The sequence below is a fragment of the Schistosoma haematobium genome, chromosome 3 (genome assembly GCF_000699445.3).
Source record: "Schistosoma haematobium chromosome 3, whole genome shotgun sequence".
In the NCBI taxonomy this organism is placed as follows: Eukaryota; Metazoa; Platyhelminthes; class Trematoda; order Strigeidida; family Schistosomatidae; genus Schistosoma; species Schistosoma haematobium.
The window spans coordinates 30,077,782-30,093,897 of record NC_067198.1 but is presented as its reverse complement, the minus strand read 5'-3'; the positions used below and the strand labels follow the sequence as shown (position 1 = coordinate 30,093,897).

The window sequence follows — 16,116 nt, the reverse complement described above, 5'->3', positions numbered from 1 at the left end:
ATACTAAAAAAACTTGACTAATTTGTTAGTTTTAGGCAAATGTAAATTGTTACAATGATAGTGAAACTAATTCACTACATTTATAATCAAATCGTTTTTTAGAAGATATTAAAATCATTTCAGTGCAGTTTGGTGAGATAGAGCTACAATTGAAATGTTTGCTAATTATACTGACAGATATAAGTAGTATGTAGCAACAACCGTTAATAGAATGACTGTCAATATAAGATTGAATTGAAAAGAATAAGATGGGAACCAGAAAACAATTGAATTACAAAAGAATTGGAAGAATTATGAAATATGTAAGGGATAAAACTGGAGGAAGATATGCAATTATATTTAATGTATGATTTTTAGATTTTATGAATGCATAGTGTAATTATGCACTAAAGAATAAATTGGCTTTCTTCACCTCAGTTATCGTTCACTACATCATTAACACTTCAAATCAATGATGGAAAGATCTTCAATTTTAAGAGCTTTTCCTTGGGACTTCTCTTGAAAGAAGATATTATAAAATAAACACCGAAGTCGGTTCAGATATAATAAATGAATGAAACTAAACCATTAAAAATTGATCACAACCCATTATACATTTGATCTAGACATTATGTAAAACAGAGATGGATGATCACTAGGGAACAAATGAAAATATTGAGAGCTAGTTGTTTTGTCTTTATTTGAAAGTTGAATTTTAGAAATGAGTTTTCTTTCAAGTTAGAATACAAGTAATCTGTCGATAATAATGAGAAATAATGATATCATACTACAGACTGATTGTAGTTAAAAAATAAGGATTAGTAAATTCTAAGTGATTTAAAGATATTATGCTCGTTGAAATACTTAAAGATCCTAGCTTCTAGTTTTTGTATACTCGTATATTTTTTATTGTCAAGACGTTGATAGACAAAATAGGACGACTTCTTAGTTCTCCTTAGTTATAATTGATTATTGAGGTAAGGTTACTTCTTAATAAAATAGAGTATACGACCATAGTAATGAATATGTATTGACCAGCATCTACTTATATGAAGTAGCTAAACCGAAACCCTGACAAGAATAAAATAGAATATTTTAAATTTATCCTTGGATTCACGTTAAATTAATATGAACAACAACAAAAAATAGATAGAACAGTACAAAAAGTAATTTATAATAAACATTCAAGTTAATCCTTATGTTTATATGACTTTTAAAAGTATAATATTGTGGTTCTTGTTAGTTTATGTTGCCCATTCATATTGAAAATCGTACTGGAAGATTCTGTCTAATATATGAACTACTGATCACTACTGAAGCCCTCACAAAACACATAACAATTATAAAAGTGAATAATATGATTAATACAGATAGTTATTCTAAGTTATTATCGTCTAATAAATCACAACTACCTCAACGAAATTGTACATATGATTCAACGCACTAATATAACAAATTACTAAATATGCTTAAAATCAGAAATCATTAGTAATCCTACTGTAGTTCTCCTCTTTCAAGAAACAATAATATATAGTTATAAAAAGAATAGAATCTACTTCACAAATATCCTTGTTTGAATGGTCGCCTTTAGTAATGTTTTTTTTGTCTCATTATATGATTTACCTCCTCTCTTTGTTAGTTCATAACATAATCGTATTGTTTAATGCTGTATACATATATATGTATAACGAGGAAATAAAATCTAAACAAGTAAATATTTACTTATGTTCTTAGTTCCATATGTGTTATTTCAAACAAATCGAAAGTTATAATTACTAGAATAATAAAATATCTAAGATTAATTCAATATTATTATAGACAGTAAATAAATATAACAAGTAATTGGTATGTCAATTTAATCAGTAATTCCAGTTTAACACTAACTTCATAAAATGTATAACTGACATAAACACAGTAAACAAATTGTAATCTTATATAATAATTACAATGTTAATAAATAGTAATTCTAGTTAGAGAATAGATAATAATATGAATATGAATATGAATAATGATGAAAATTTCCTAAAGGATTAATAAGATGGAATTGATTCAATATGAATGAAAACAATAATAAGATAGAAAACACATGTTATAAAAAATAATAGGATATCAAATAATCAGTAAATATTTCCATTTGTTTATATTTATATGTTTTAGATAGAAATGATGATGAATTCAAGGAGAGTGATAAATTATTAATAGAATATCAGAATGGGTTTTGTGGAGATTGTAGTTATTCCAATAGTTGAGATCATGAGTCAATTGAAGCTAGACCACCATAGAAAATCTGGAAGCATTGGACGACCGTTTCGTCCTATTGTGGGACTCTTCAGCAGTGCGCATCCATGACCCCGCCTAGCAGGATTTGAACACATGACCTATCAGTTTCTCAACTATTGAAATTACTATAATATCCACAAAATCTTTTCTGATATTATTCAACATATGCTCATTAGTGACTAGCTTCAAGGTGTATATCCTGGAGTTCTAATGAGAAGCATTGATCAGTGGAGTTCAACCGGATCTGTTGTGAGATAGTAACTCACTGATGACAATGGTGGATGTATCGCTCAATTTCGTGGATTAGTTGAAGTTTGACATTAACACCATTGGATGCCGACCAGCTCAGTGATCTAGTGGTTAGGCGCTCGCGCACGAGACTGATAGGTCCTGGGTTCGAATTTCACGGGGTGAGATCGTGGTTGCACACTGCTAAGGAGTTCCATAATAGGACGAAATGGCCGTCCAGTGCTTCCAGATTTTCCATAGTGGTCTAGCTTCGATGGACTCATGATATCAACTATTGATATTAATAGGATAACAAATAAAACGAATGCCCGCTGAAATTTATCATCTAAACCAAATATATTTACTTTTTGTTGTCTAAACTTATGAAGCCATTTTTGAATGGGAAAATGCTTTATGGTTATAGATATTACATGTTCCTTTCTTATTTCTTTTCTTCTGTTATCTTTACAAATGTACAGTGTACTGGACCGAGGTTAAAATTTTTATAACATGCACACTAAAGTAGAAATCGGCTATTGCATTAATAAATTAATTCTTATAAAATAGATAATTAAGTGGATTCAACTCATAAAATAAACAAGAATGTTAAAATTACATATATGCATTAGGAAGTAAATGTATTAGTCACTAGTGTAAATAATCAATTTTCATTCAAAGTTCAAGAACTAAGAAATTTCGCATACTAATTAGCCGCTAAGTATGATACTATCTAAATATTCACAATAACTGAAGACTAAAATCTCACACACGGAATAGCACAATGTAATTGTATGAGGGATTATTTCACTTTCACTTATAAACAGAATACATCAAACGTAATATCGAATTCATTTCTATATTCCATGTGGTGTTATCGACAACATAGATGATCTTTTACTTACATATTCTCTCATTTTATCACTGATCTGCAGTACATTTCAATAAGTTTCATTCACAGTACTAAAAATTTTAATATATTATGGTTTTAGAAAAAAAAATCACTTCCTTAAAAGGTTAAAGCTTCGTTGATTGAAAACAGCCATTTAAGAAATTTATTAAAAATAGATCTTTAAATGTGTAATAATGAAAAATTAATAAAATAAAACGGATGACTTCAGTGTTGTTAAGTTTTTGGGGTTATATGATTGATTCATGAAGCTTCGATCATTTTTTAGACAACATGCATAAAATTAACTTTAAAAATGAGTTATTAGAAGCTCATCAAAAAATAACAAATATTCACTTATCAGAAGGGGTTTTGTGGAGATTTTTAGAAATTTCAATAGTTGAAATCATGAGTCATTTGAAGCTAGACCACCATGGAATACCTGGAAGCACTGGGCGGCCGTTTCGTCCTAGTATGGTGACTGACTTTAAGAGGTATTCCCTGGAGTTCTAGTGAAAAGCCGTTACCAATGGAGTTCAACCAGGTCTGTTGTGAGATATCAACTCACTCAGTCAGTCAGTGAGTAACAACGTAGAACTTCGTACGTACGTACATCAGTTCGAGTTGCCACACCACTCAACTCACTGAAGACAATGGTGTGCGGTGGTGCAACTTCGTGGATTGGTTGAAGTTAGACATTAACACCGTTGGGTGCCGACCAGCTCAGTGGTCTAATGGTTAAGCACTCACGCGCGAGACTGATAGGTCCTGGGTCCGAATGTCGCGGGAAGCGGGATTGTGGATGCGCACTGCTGAGGGGTCCCATAATAGGACGAAACGGCCGTCCAGTGCTTCCAGGTTTTCCATGGTGATCTAGCTTCAATTGACTCATGATTTCAACTATTGAAATATTCACTTATTAAACGGAAGAGCCACAATAACAAACCATTCAACCTATAAGATAAAATACTACCAAGATATATCTTAGAATACAACTAGCCAAAATACATATGTTTATTTTTAGTTTATATTATTTGTAGATATCAAAGCTGTTAAATTAAGAGTTAACAGATGACACAACGTAAACACAGTGGTAATCAATGTAACAGCCTAATATGATTAGAATAAAAATAAGTTAATTTGTTATAATAGTATCTAAAGTATTACATAAACGATTATGAAATTAGTAGATTTAAAGTTTCCCTTAAACATCTTGAAAGACATGTACTATCTGTTTCTTAATTTTTTCGTAAGTACTTTTAACTTATTAGATTTTATGTTCAAGGATATTAAAGTGAATAGTTCCTTTTTCTTTCGATATATATTTTGAATTACGCAATCAGCTTATTCGAAATCTAGAACAAATAAACTTAGAAATAATGTTTCATTGCAGCAATTCACTGCATTACATCTAGATGTGAATATTAATTCTGATATTATGGCTTAGTGTTTAATTATCAGACATTTAACTACAAAACTTGACAAAATTTAATTAAGCCTAGAGTTCTGCTAGATGATGAAATATCAGAGCAGTTAAAAAAAACTTCCACTGAGTTTTACCAAATTGTTCTACATTTTGTACACATGAGACATCCGTCTGTCAATTGTATAATCAGTATACTGTACAACAAACCTATCTTTATTACTTCATGGCTGGAGAACATGGTTTATGATGGTGCATGGCACATATGGGCTAAAGTTAGTTATAAATATTTTCAAAGCATTGTTTATGCTTTGATGAACCAACAAATTTGAAATATTGGGGTTAAGCATAGAGTTTTAGATAGAAATATTAACTTAACTGATCAGGTCCTAGGCACTAACCAACCACAGTTCAGCATAATACCATATGTTGGCTGGAATAGCAGCAGGCTTGAAAAAGTTAGCAACAGCTGAAATACGGAATGTTGACGAACTGGCTATTAAACTAACCCCAAATGCCCTGATATAGCCGAGAGCGGGGTGGGTTCGTCCTCCCTCTCGAAATACTCTCACATGGCCACGCCCACACAGCCTCTGCCAGGGAAGTCCTACTCACTGCCTTCTCGTGGCATTACTGTTGTTTACGAAAATGAGAAAACGAAAAGCGAATGTCCGGCGCTTTAACCGGGTCCCAAACCAAAACAATGGTGCACATGGGCTCCAGTATCCTGAGGGAACAAATGGCGTATGAACCAATTTTCGGTCACCGGCTACCATGGGGCTGCATCTCCTCACGATGCTCCACTGCCTTGTGGGTTAGACCTTTAGGTCAAAGACTCGGGGTGTGGCCCCCCTAAGATAACCAACCACCTGCCTTGGTCTGGGCACCCGGGCAGTATCACAGCCCACACACAAATGATGAACTGTCTATAATTATGGAAACTACTTTTCTTGCTACAACTAACAATCAAATGATTCACATTATTATCATTATTACTATTACTATTATCATATTATTATTATTATTATTATTATTTACTTCATCATTATTCACCCTCTTTTATTTCCACTCTGTTTATACTTATTTTTTCGACTTATACAGCAGCTCGTCTATGGTGGAAATTCGACTGTGTCTAAACGTTCTCGAGTCATTGTCCGACTGAAAGTTGTGTGTGTACCACCGAATATGAGTACTGAAGCAGTTTTTCTGAAACAACGTGCACCATTCAAACTAGCTGCCTTCAACATTCGCACACTTATGCAGGTCGGATAACAGATAGGGCTAGCTGCCTATCTGAGACCCGTTTTCAAGACTCTGGTGAAGTACTACATATTCTCTCTCCATCTGTCGCTTCGAAAAGCTTGTTTTACATGCGTTTATCCGGGGACCCTGTGGCATCTTTGTCTGGTCTTGCTGGCGTTAGTGTCGCACTAAGCGCTAGAGCTGAGGCAGCACTAGTCCATTTGATCCCCATTAATAGTCGGTTATGTGCTGTTAGATTAGAAAGTTCCATCAAAGTGAGAAAAAATCGGCGTGAGAAACGATGTATTTTCGTCATCTCCGCCTATGCTCCGACAGATTGCAGCCCGGATGCAATCAAGGATGAATTCTATCACCAATAATCTGTTCTTCTCCAGAAAGTGCGTTCGACAGATATTGTAGTACTAGCCAGAGACTTGAATGCTCAGGTCGGGCGTCTAGGCACAGAAGAGAGTCGTTTAAGTGGCCGATGGGGACTTGTTGGTCGCACGACAGATAACGGGGACCGTCTACTGCAACTGTGCACAGACCACAACCTGTTTCTGGCTAGCACTAACTTTCGGCACAGTCATCGCCGATGTGCCACCTGGCGTCCTCCCTCTTAATCAGTTGGCAATCAGTGTCCGTAGGTAAGGTATGTGCTTTGCACCCTCGAAGTGCAAAGTACTTCTACAAGACTGGCAGGATTCCAATCATGTACTCACCCTGGATGGTGAGCAGATAGAAGTAGTCGAGAAGTCCGTGTATCTGGGTAGCTGCATAAGTGCTGGTGGGGTGTGAGTGATGAGATCAATGCACGTATAGTGAAAGCCAGAGCGGCTTATGCCAATCTGGGCCTCCTTTGGTGCCTTCTTGATGTTAGTCTGGCTGTAAAGGGTGAGATCTACAACGCGTCGGTGAGAGCAGTTTTGCTCTACGCTTGTGAAACCTGGCCTCTCCGAGTTGAGGACGTTAGACGACTCTGTGTTCGATCATCGTTGTCTCCGAAGGATTGCTGACATCCAGTGGCAACACCATGTCAGTAATGTAGAGGTTCGGCACCGTGTGTTTGGGCACAGAGATGATAAGGCAATCAGTGTCACCATCTTGAAACACCGACTTCGGTGGCTTGGACATGTTCTCCGAATGTCGTCCCAGAGAATTCCACGTCGTGCATTATTTGCCGACTCTGGGACTGGTTGGAAGAAGCGGAGAGGTGGTCAGTGCATGACATGGTGTCGTGGCATGAAAGAAAGCTGCAAAGGACTGGCTTCTGTTGGTCCTTCACGACTTCCTGGTTGGGGTCCGAGAGATGGTGCTACACAGTGGCTAGAGACGTTATCAGATATGGCTCAGAATAGAAGCCAGTGGCGATCGTGCTGTAACCTTCTTTTACTTCATAAAAAGTGGTTGTATCCTCCTTCTTCTGATTGTACCTTTCCGTTCCCCCATTATTACCATTATTATTATTACTACACTACCTTACACCAATCTCTTCGTCCTTGTTCTCTTTTACGCTCCTTACCTTTTTTCTTTTTGCTTCTCTTTAAACTCTCATTGTTTTGTGTGGCGCATATATGTTGGCGCTCTCTTGTACCAATATTTATGTGGTCAAATAAATAAATAAAATAAACTTAATAACGTCAGTTGCTGTTGTCCTGCAGGTTGTAATACATGGATCGATCTTAGTTTATGATCGGAGACGTTAAGTAAAATGGTTCAAGATCGATCGGAGATTGCATCCCTTCCTTATCTTTATTTAAAGTCGTGTTATTCCAGACTTATCATTCTTTGATCTTATTCGCTTATCTCAAGCTATGTTTCTTATACTTAGCTTTTCTACTGTGACAGATGAAGTTTTCTTTCTTCTTCCTTCCATTCTAATAAATCCGCTTCTCGATGTTCTGCCATGAATTGTGGCAACTTTGTTTGACACATACATATGCATCCCAAATTCTACGTTGCCCGTTAGTGAATTTTAGTTGTTTTGCTGGAGAGAAGTCTATAGCTAAATGCTACTAACAAAATAGTTTGTGAAACCATACTCATGTCGATACATTTTTATTTCACGTTACAAAAGCTTGGGGAAAATATTCGTAGATAAATTTGTCATAAAAAATTTACTTTTAAGTTTATTTACATTACTTTTACTAGTTAGATTATCTTTAAAGAGGCTTGAGTGACAAATATAAGCACTATATAGATATGACAATTACAGACTAGTAGATAGGTACCGTTGTGCCTGATAACAGGTATATGATAGAATCAAGGTCTTGTGCCAGATAAAGCATATAATGTTTGCAGGTAGACAGTTTATTCTTTTTATTGGCCATAACCAAATGATTGACGTTTTCCTCCTCATTACAAACAGACCCGAGATAACTATCTCGCAGTTACATGGTAAAATGAATAACAAATGGCTTTACAAGAAGTATGAATATTAATAGATCTTAAGATAAAGAATTCATAGACTAGTTGTTTTTCCATACACGTAGACCACAAAAAAGCTAGAGATTGATAAAATCACTAAAGTGAGAACTAGTTGTTCTAAGATATCTAATGATTAATTATGTCAATATTTATAAATTAATAATATATTAACAAATTACAATAGTTACCTGGAAAGTACTAAATGCCTGAAAACGAGTTCGGCAAAATTTGCATAAATAAGGTCTTAAAACCGTTGGTTGTGGTGATGTAGCTGGACTAATAAGTTGTTCTGAATTTATTCCTCGTGTTGATAACTTACTCTGTTTTGAACTAGAGCATGAATCAAGATTTATCTGTTGTATTTGAGGTTCGTGTTGTTGACGTTGCTGTTGATGGTTCTGTTCTATCGTTGAAAATTGAGGAAATATTGATCCTAACAATTTAAGAGCTGGAAGTAAATTTAAAACTGATGAATTGTTATTATTACTACTATCATTAACACTGGTATTGTTAACACCAGTTGAATTTGGTTCTAATTTACTCACAGATGAAGACGTGCAGGTGAAATTTTGACTCGAATTTATTGGTATGTTGTTGATTACACCGGTAGGAACAGTGGTGATCGATGTTGCCGGGATGGGGAATGTGTTTTGTAATGTATTGTTACTTGATGTATTTATTAATTGGTCAGATGATGAAGAAATTAAAGGATGGATACACATTGGAGAAAATGGTATAGACGGTAAAGAAGAAAATTTTTTATACATGTTACTATGATTACTATTAGTAAAAGTAGGATTGTTAGTACCGTTATCGCAGTTATCTGTAATTGTTTTAACAACAGAATTCGGGGCATTATTTGAAGTCGGTGGATTAACTGAATGTGATATTGTGTCAGGTGGAATAACATTAGTGACATTACTTGACACGGGTTCGGTCATCAATGCACTTAGATTAAACGATGACTGAATATTCATTGAATTAGTTGCTAACGAAGCATACAGCATAAATAAAAGTTGGTTGACGTTAAATGGAAATGGTATTGTTTGTGAATTAGTTGATAATCCATTTGCTTGTGATAACATTTGAGAAAATGTGTGAAGTAAATTTTTGTCCATATTATTATTATTATTATTATTATTCTCAATGGGTGTTTGGTTATCTAATAAAGATCCAAAATCATTACGAGTATCTTCTGTATGACATGGGACTTTTAGTAATGAATTATTAGGCTGATTAAGAGTTCCATTAGAACAAGAGCTAGAATCTTTCATAATATCAAAATGTTCTTTTTTCTTCTGTGAAAATAATTGCGATTGACAGTAATTTTGTTGTTGCTGGCTATCTCTGAATTCATTTATTGTATTGTACAATTTAAAGGAATTTAATAGTTGAGGATTAGACGGATTCGCTGATAAATCCAATATATTTGAAGTATTTAATCGAGGCAATGATGCTTCAGGTTGTTTATTACCAAAGAAATTTGTAGGATTAGTTAAATAACTTGAAGGTGATAATGTCACTGAGGAATTGTTACTATTATTTGAAGAATTCAATGAATCATTAATAAATTCACATGATGAAATTGGTGTAGTGCACTGTCTTTTATTATTCAGTGTTTGGAAATTGCTATTATTAGTAGTAGTATTATTAGTATTTTTAAAACCATTAACACTCTGATTGTTTTGATATTTTTCTGAATTATGTCTTTCTGGAAGTTTAGAGTTTAAATTAACAGGAATGTACTGCAAACCATTTGCCGTTACTAACGGTGCAGCAAGTATTAGTCCAAATCGATGAGCCACAGCCGAAAGTTGTGATAAAGTCCACACCATATCGTTGCTACTTAACATATTGCCTACGCTTTCAATATTTTGATTCAAAGACGTTTCACTGGGATTTATCATAAAAGGTTCTAATTTGTTTGAATTAGGAGGAAATGTAGAAAGATACTGGGATGCATATAACTGTTGACAGTTTGGACAAAAAAGAACTCTTGGTGCCTGGTGCTCTAAATTATGAGCATTATTATTTTGAATGCCTGAAGTATTAAGTTGAGTAGGGCTTATGTGAGTGTCAGATGAATCCATTTTTGTTGTAAACTCAGATGAGTGATTGCTTTTCATTTTGTCGGACGTTGATGGCGGTTGTTTCATAGCTGTCGGAGATAAGATATGGTTAACAGATTGATTGCATAAGGGAATATTCAAATTCGATTCATTTCCTTGAGTATCGAGACTTATTGGTGGAATAAGACGTGATATCATCGGAAGCATAAAGTAAGCCAATGGATTTTGAAGCATTTGAGAAAGATATGTAGTATCACCGACTCCAAATAAATTTAAAAATGTAGGATTAATTAAATTACCCATTTGAATTGGATCAAGTAAATTTTCATCACGCATATTTACTGGATTCGATTCGGAGTTATTTTCTGCCATCGTGCTATATTTGACAGCGGACACTGAGGTACTTGAGTTAACAGAGAAATTGGAACCTAGTGCATTAGTTCCAAAAGATTGAGATGAATTTTGTCGTTGATCTAAAAATAAGTTACAAGCATACGGTCACTAAAGTTATGACATAACGTCGAACACATATAGCGTCTTAATTACTAAAGTTGCACAACTAACAGTTTACCCACTCTCAATTCAATGTTACTAGTAACCATGGTAGCTGGTCACATAACCCAAGTAGCTGTGTGCTAAGAGCATTTTATCTAGATTCTTAATAACTATATGTATCAGATGGGTTTTTGTGGAGATTGTAGTAATTTCAATGGTTAAGATCATGAGTCAGTTGAAGCTAGACCACCATGGAAAACCTGGAAGCACTGGACGGCCGTTTCGTCCTATTGTGGGACTCCTCAGCAGTGACTGGCTTCACGAGGTATATCCTGGAGTTCTAGTGAGAAGTAGTGACCAGTGGAGTTCAACCAGGTCTGTTGTGAGGTAGTAACTCCCTGAAGACAATGGTGAATGTGTCGCTCAATTTCGTGGATTAGTTGAAGTTAGACATTAACACCGTTGGATGTCGGCTCAGTGGTCTAGTGGTTAAGTGCTCGGGCGCGAAACCAGTAGGTCCTGGGTTCGAATCTCGCGGGGGGCGAGGTCGTGGATGCGCACTGCTGGGGAGTCCCACAATAGGACGAAACGGCCGTCCAGTGCTCCCAGGTTTCCCATGGTGGTCTAGCTTCAACTGACTCATGATTTTAACCATTGAAACTATATGTATGCTTTAACCTGACTTTTTTCTTCTGATAACTAAACAGACTATTTACTAAAGCATCAATTTCCAGATAAACGACACTGATTGTGGTATTTATTACTACAATTATCTCATAACCACAAACACAGGTCTTAAATGAAGGGTATCGATTTAGTACCGTTTTTGAGCTATTCCTAAAGTTATATATTCTAATTTTTATAAAAAAAGTTTTTGGATGAAGGACTGGGACTTTCCAAGTCAGTTCATCTCATTCATTTTAAAATAAACTGATCAATGATAACATTCATAGAGATCAGAGGATTAACTGAACATGACTTGTCAGAACTTAGAATAAATCTATTCAACTAACTTTAACGGAGGGAGATCAGAAAAACTAAATTCTTATTCTACAAACTATTCTCAAATCTGAAAGCGGAGAAACTGTCTTTGAAAATCAAAAAAAAATATCTGCGAAAATATTGTGGAAAACAGCAAAACTGTCATAATCTATACTCGTTATAAATAACAGCATTTTATACTCAGGTTCTTTTATACAAACGTAAACTCTTGAGATACCAATAAGGAAATATAAATAATGTTGTATCTGAAATGGGATGTATAAAGCTAATGGTACTAGACGATGATCCCGCAACTTAACTTATGGTGAATATTAGTACCATTTTCTAGCGATTAAAGAGTCGGAAAATAACGTATCAGTCATGAGGTTTCAACTTATTGTGTTAAGTTCCATGTAGATTTATGAGTGGGTATTACAACTGAGGTGTTACAAACTAACCGATACTACCTGTTTTTTTAGTTTAGTGCTATTGTTCATCGACTTAAACTGCATACGTACTTAGTTTACAGTGTAAGTCTCAGTATGGTGTTAAGAAAGTCAGTCCTTCTTAGTTAAGGAGAAGTAGGATAATTATTATTCAACTGTTATCACAAGGTGTTTTATTTAGTAAGCCTTCAGTATCGGGGTGATCGGTAGAATTATCAAGTTTCGATTGAACATGAACACCAAGAAGTATGTACAGACAATTGATATGCATCGTCTTAGATTATACTTTTACAAGCTAAAACTTTTTCTTAAAATTTATGGTATGATAGTTTAATGAATCAATGTGTTCAGTTTTCATAAGAGAAACTTTCTCTTTTTTACTGAAATTAAAATCACTTCTAACATGATTAAGAGGTTTTTTAAACAAAGTTTTATCATTAGAAATCATCAACTAAAGAATAACAGACCAAATTAGTGTCTGAAAATGCTATTCTATTTGCCTGTATTTACTGATGTAAACAGTTATGGTTGTTCGTTTTAATCTAAAACTACGCCAAAAGCCTAATAGTTTATCTTTTTCACTCATTTATTGAGCCCCTTAAATTTTTACAAAACTTTATTTTGTGTAGTAAACTAGCATGATAACTAATCCATCTATCTATTTATCTATCTATCTCTTATGATCACTCGTCAATTAGGTCTCTCACTAGCCTGGTCTTGTTAGCTTTCGTTTTATCTCCTGCCATCGGCCTCTGATTGTATATGTATTTAACTATGTGCATGTTCTGTTGTGCATACATACATATAGATACATATAAAACACTTCCACACACGCACATTCATCTTCATGGTAAAAAATCGCTATCTGATAGTGATTTATCTAAACAAACAATCTGAGAAACGTGAATAAAAGATAAGATAAGACAGAAGAACAAGAGATAAGTGGAACTGATAAGTGAAAAAAAATGAGGCCATAAGAAGATAAACATAAAGATAAGCAACCGAATAGAGAGAATGAAGGCGAGTCTACACGGGATTGAGAATTAACACAACAGAAATTATTTTTGGGTTGGCAGGAGAGAGAAACTGAGATAGAAAGACAGAGGAAAATGAAACAGGGTGGTGTCAGCAATAAAAAAATAATGAGATCTGAACATTGTACTAAGTCAGTGTAGTTTGTACATGTTAGTATTAAAGTATTGTTATTTACATACACATAAGTCATAGCAAACGCCTCTCATTATTATTATGAATATGTTTATCATTACTGATGCTATATTATTTTTAAATGAAATATCCTTTGTTATACAAAGCAAGACGTTAAATAGATCTATCTAGATGAAGTTGATAAGCTTTCTGTCTGTTAACATATTATGTATACATTTGTATACATATGGACTAAGTAACCTTAATGCATCATGTGTCTATGCCTTATACAAATAGATTCAAGCAACTAGTGTATGGGGAAAGTGGATAAATGGAGAATTTAAATTCTTAGTGTTGAAGCTAATGTAACAATTTTCAATTATTTACAAACAGTACAATCCTTGGGGAATGAATAATAACTTACATTTCACTTTGATATCCAAATAAGCTTATGTGAAGTTATAACTATGTACTATAATTTTTGATTAGTTGAACATTCAGTATCAGGCACTGTCAAAAAACTGTTACTACAAAGCAGGATTATTAAAATCCTTTTCATTAGAGATTTATTTACAAGTGTTAGTTTTTATATCATAAATGCGATTACATAACTTAAATATCTTATGATATTTTATATTTAATAAATTATCAGTTTAGCGGTTGTGGAGATTGTTAAGTTTTTGATTGAGATCATGAACCGATTGATGTTAGACCACCATTGAAAACCTAGAAGCACTGGACAGCAGTTTCGTCCTATTGTGGCACTCCTCAGCGGTGTGCATCCACGAACCCACCCGCGTGATCAAATAGTCAAAGATAAATAACATTTATTTTTCAAGGTTTATCTTTATAAACTTGGTTGACCATAAAGTTTACATACATCATGTTCCTATTGTACTCTAACGGCCTTATTTGTCCCCTTTTTTATCAACTGTATATACGATTAGAGGTTATAATATGAAAGTGTAGCTTACGTCCTTAGAATATAAATGAATACCGTAACGTCAATTACTAACCATGTGACCAAATAGTAAGGCTTTATTTGATGGGTTTTTTCAAGTGCTAACCAGTAGCTTTACACGATCAGAGAAAATGTAATACTTATCTAGAAATTGAACTGGAAATATAAATGACATCATTATTTAAAAAGTTGAAAGATAATAGTCAGTGTAGTATGATTTCACCTAACTAATCAGTAACTTCTCATATATTATCTTTGTAATACTAAGGTTGTGTGAGAGATGACATAGACTTTTCTAAATTATAATTTTGTAAAACAATTACTTACTGTTGAACTTATTATTTGTACTTTTATTTGTCGAAGTGTCAGAGTGTGTGACAGATACAGACACTGATGGCTGAACACCAGCTGAAGTCGATGAAACTAATCCTGGTCTTCGAGAGCAGTAATGTGCCATATGTGCGTTCAAAGTATCCAGATTGGAAAATGATATTCCACAGTGTGTACACTTCTTATCGCGCCTAGGTCCAGTAGAAGGTAAATTGTTTGAAGACGATGTTAAGACAGAAGTTGATGTTGACGACTTTGTGTTGTTATACAACGTTGAATTATGACCACTTGACATTGTTATTTGTTCTGCTTTCTGACTATCTAATTGAGAAAAATGAAAAAAAAGTTTCACGAATTTGCAAATGTTTTGACTTCAGTAAGGTCAAATCCATTTAGTGGTATAGAATATTGACAGAAAGTCATAATTGATTGATCACTGGGTGGTGACCAATGTAATGTGTGTCAAGTCCTTATTAGTGTAGATCGAATGCTATCGACCATGATGCAATGTGGCCACTAGTCCAGGTGACTCGACACTGTGTGCACTAATGTGAGATTAGATGGTGGTTGGAGGTAGTCGACAGGAAACCCCGGTCCAGAGTAAATATTAAAATCTAGATTCTTTTAAACAACCAGTTGGTAATTAAAATGTGAAAAATCGGGACTCTGTACATCAAATCGATGCGGTGTTTAAATGTGGACGGATGGTTTTCGGACACTTTCAATCAGATTAACATTATACCTACCTGCTTACTTTTTCATAGAACTAAAACATACTTACCAAGCTGACATGAAGAGAAGTATTGACCAGAGTAATCATCTGGTAGACTCTATTTGGTTGTAACTGACAGAACCAACGAACAGTTATCTGTCTGATGATTAATAGCACAGAAGGATAATTGGTATTCATAGTTACAGGAAAATGAGTTTTCTAAACGACATTTAGAATTTCCTCTTACATAATAGTTTGCTACAAAATGTTGTTGAAATTAAATCGACAACCTTGAGGATAAATATATTCCCTGTAGCATTTCAAGTAATTTAATTTGTAAGTACTGGGTGAAGTAGAATATTTAATTTACTTATCAATTATAGTTTCAGGTTACGCTTTTTCACGTGAGACAAATTGATAATATACAGCTGTTTAAACTAAATTACATGAGCACTTTTCAGATCTTCTAATAGGTAACTCGGAATCAAGTACTTTAACATACACTGTAAAA

The 16,116-nt window shown here is 34.3% G+C and overlaps 1 protein-coding gene across 1 annotated transcript in view; it reads right to left on the bottom strand.

Moving 5' to 3' along the window:
• MS3_00005481 (uncharacterized protein) overlaps positions 1-16,116 on the bottom strand; it is a 38,211-nt gene that overhangs the window by 3,499 nt on the left and 18,596 nt on the right. The window contains exons 5-6 of the mRNA XM_051213552.1: positions 14,891-15,214; positions 8,654-11,007 (exon numbers count right to left, since the gene is read on the bottom strand). Of these exons, the coding sequence (XP_051069542.1) occupies positions 8,654-11,007; positions 14,891-15,214 (2,678 nt within the window). The remainder of the gene's footprint in view (positions 1-8,653; positions 11,008-14,890; positions 15,215-16,116) is intronic.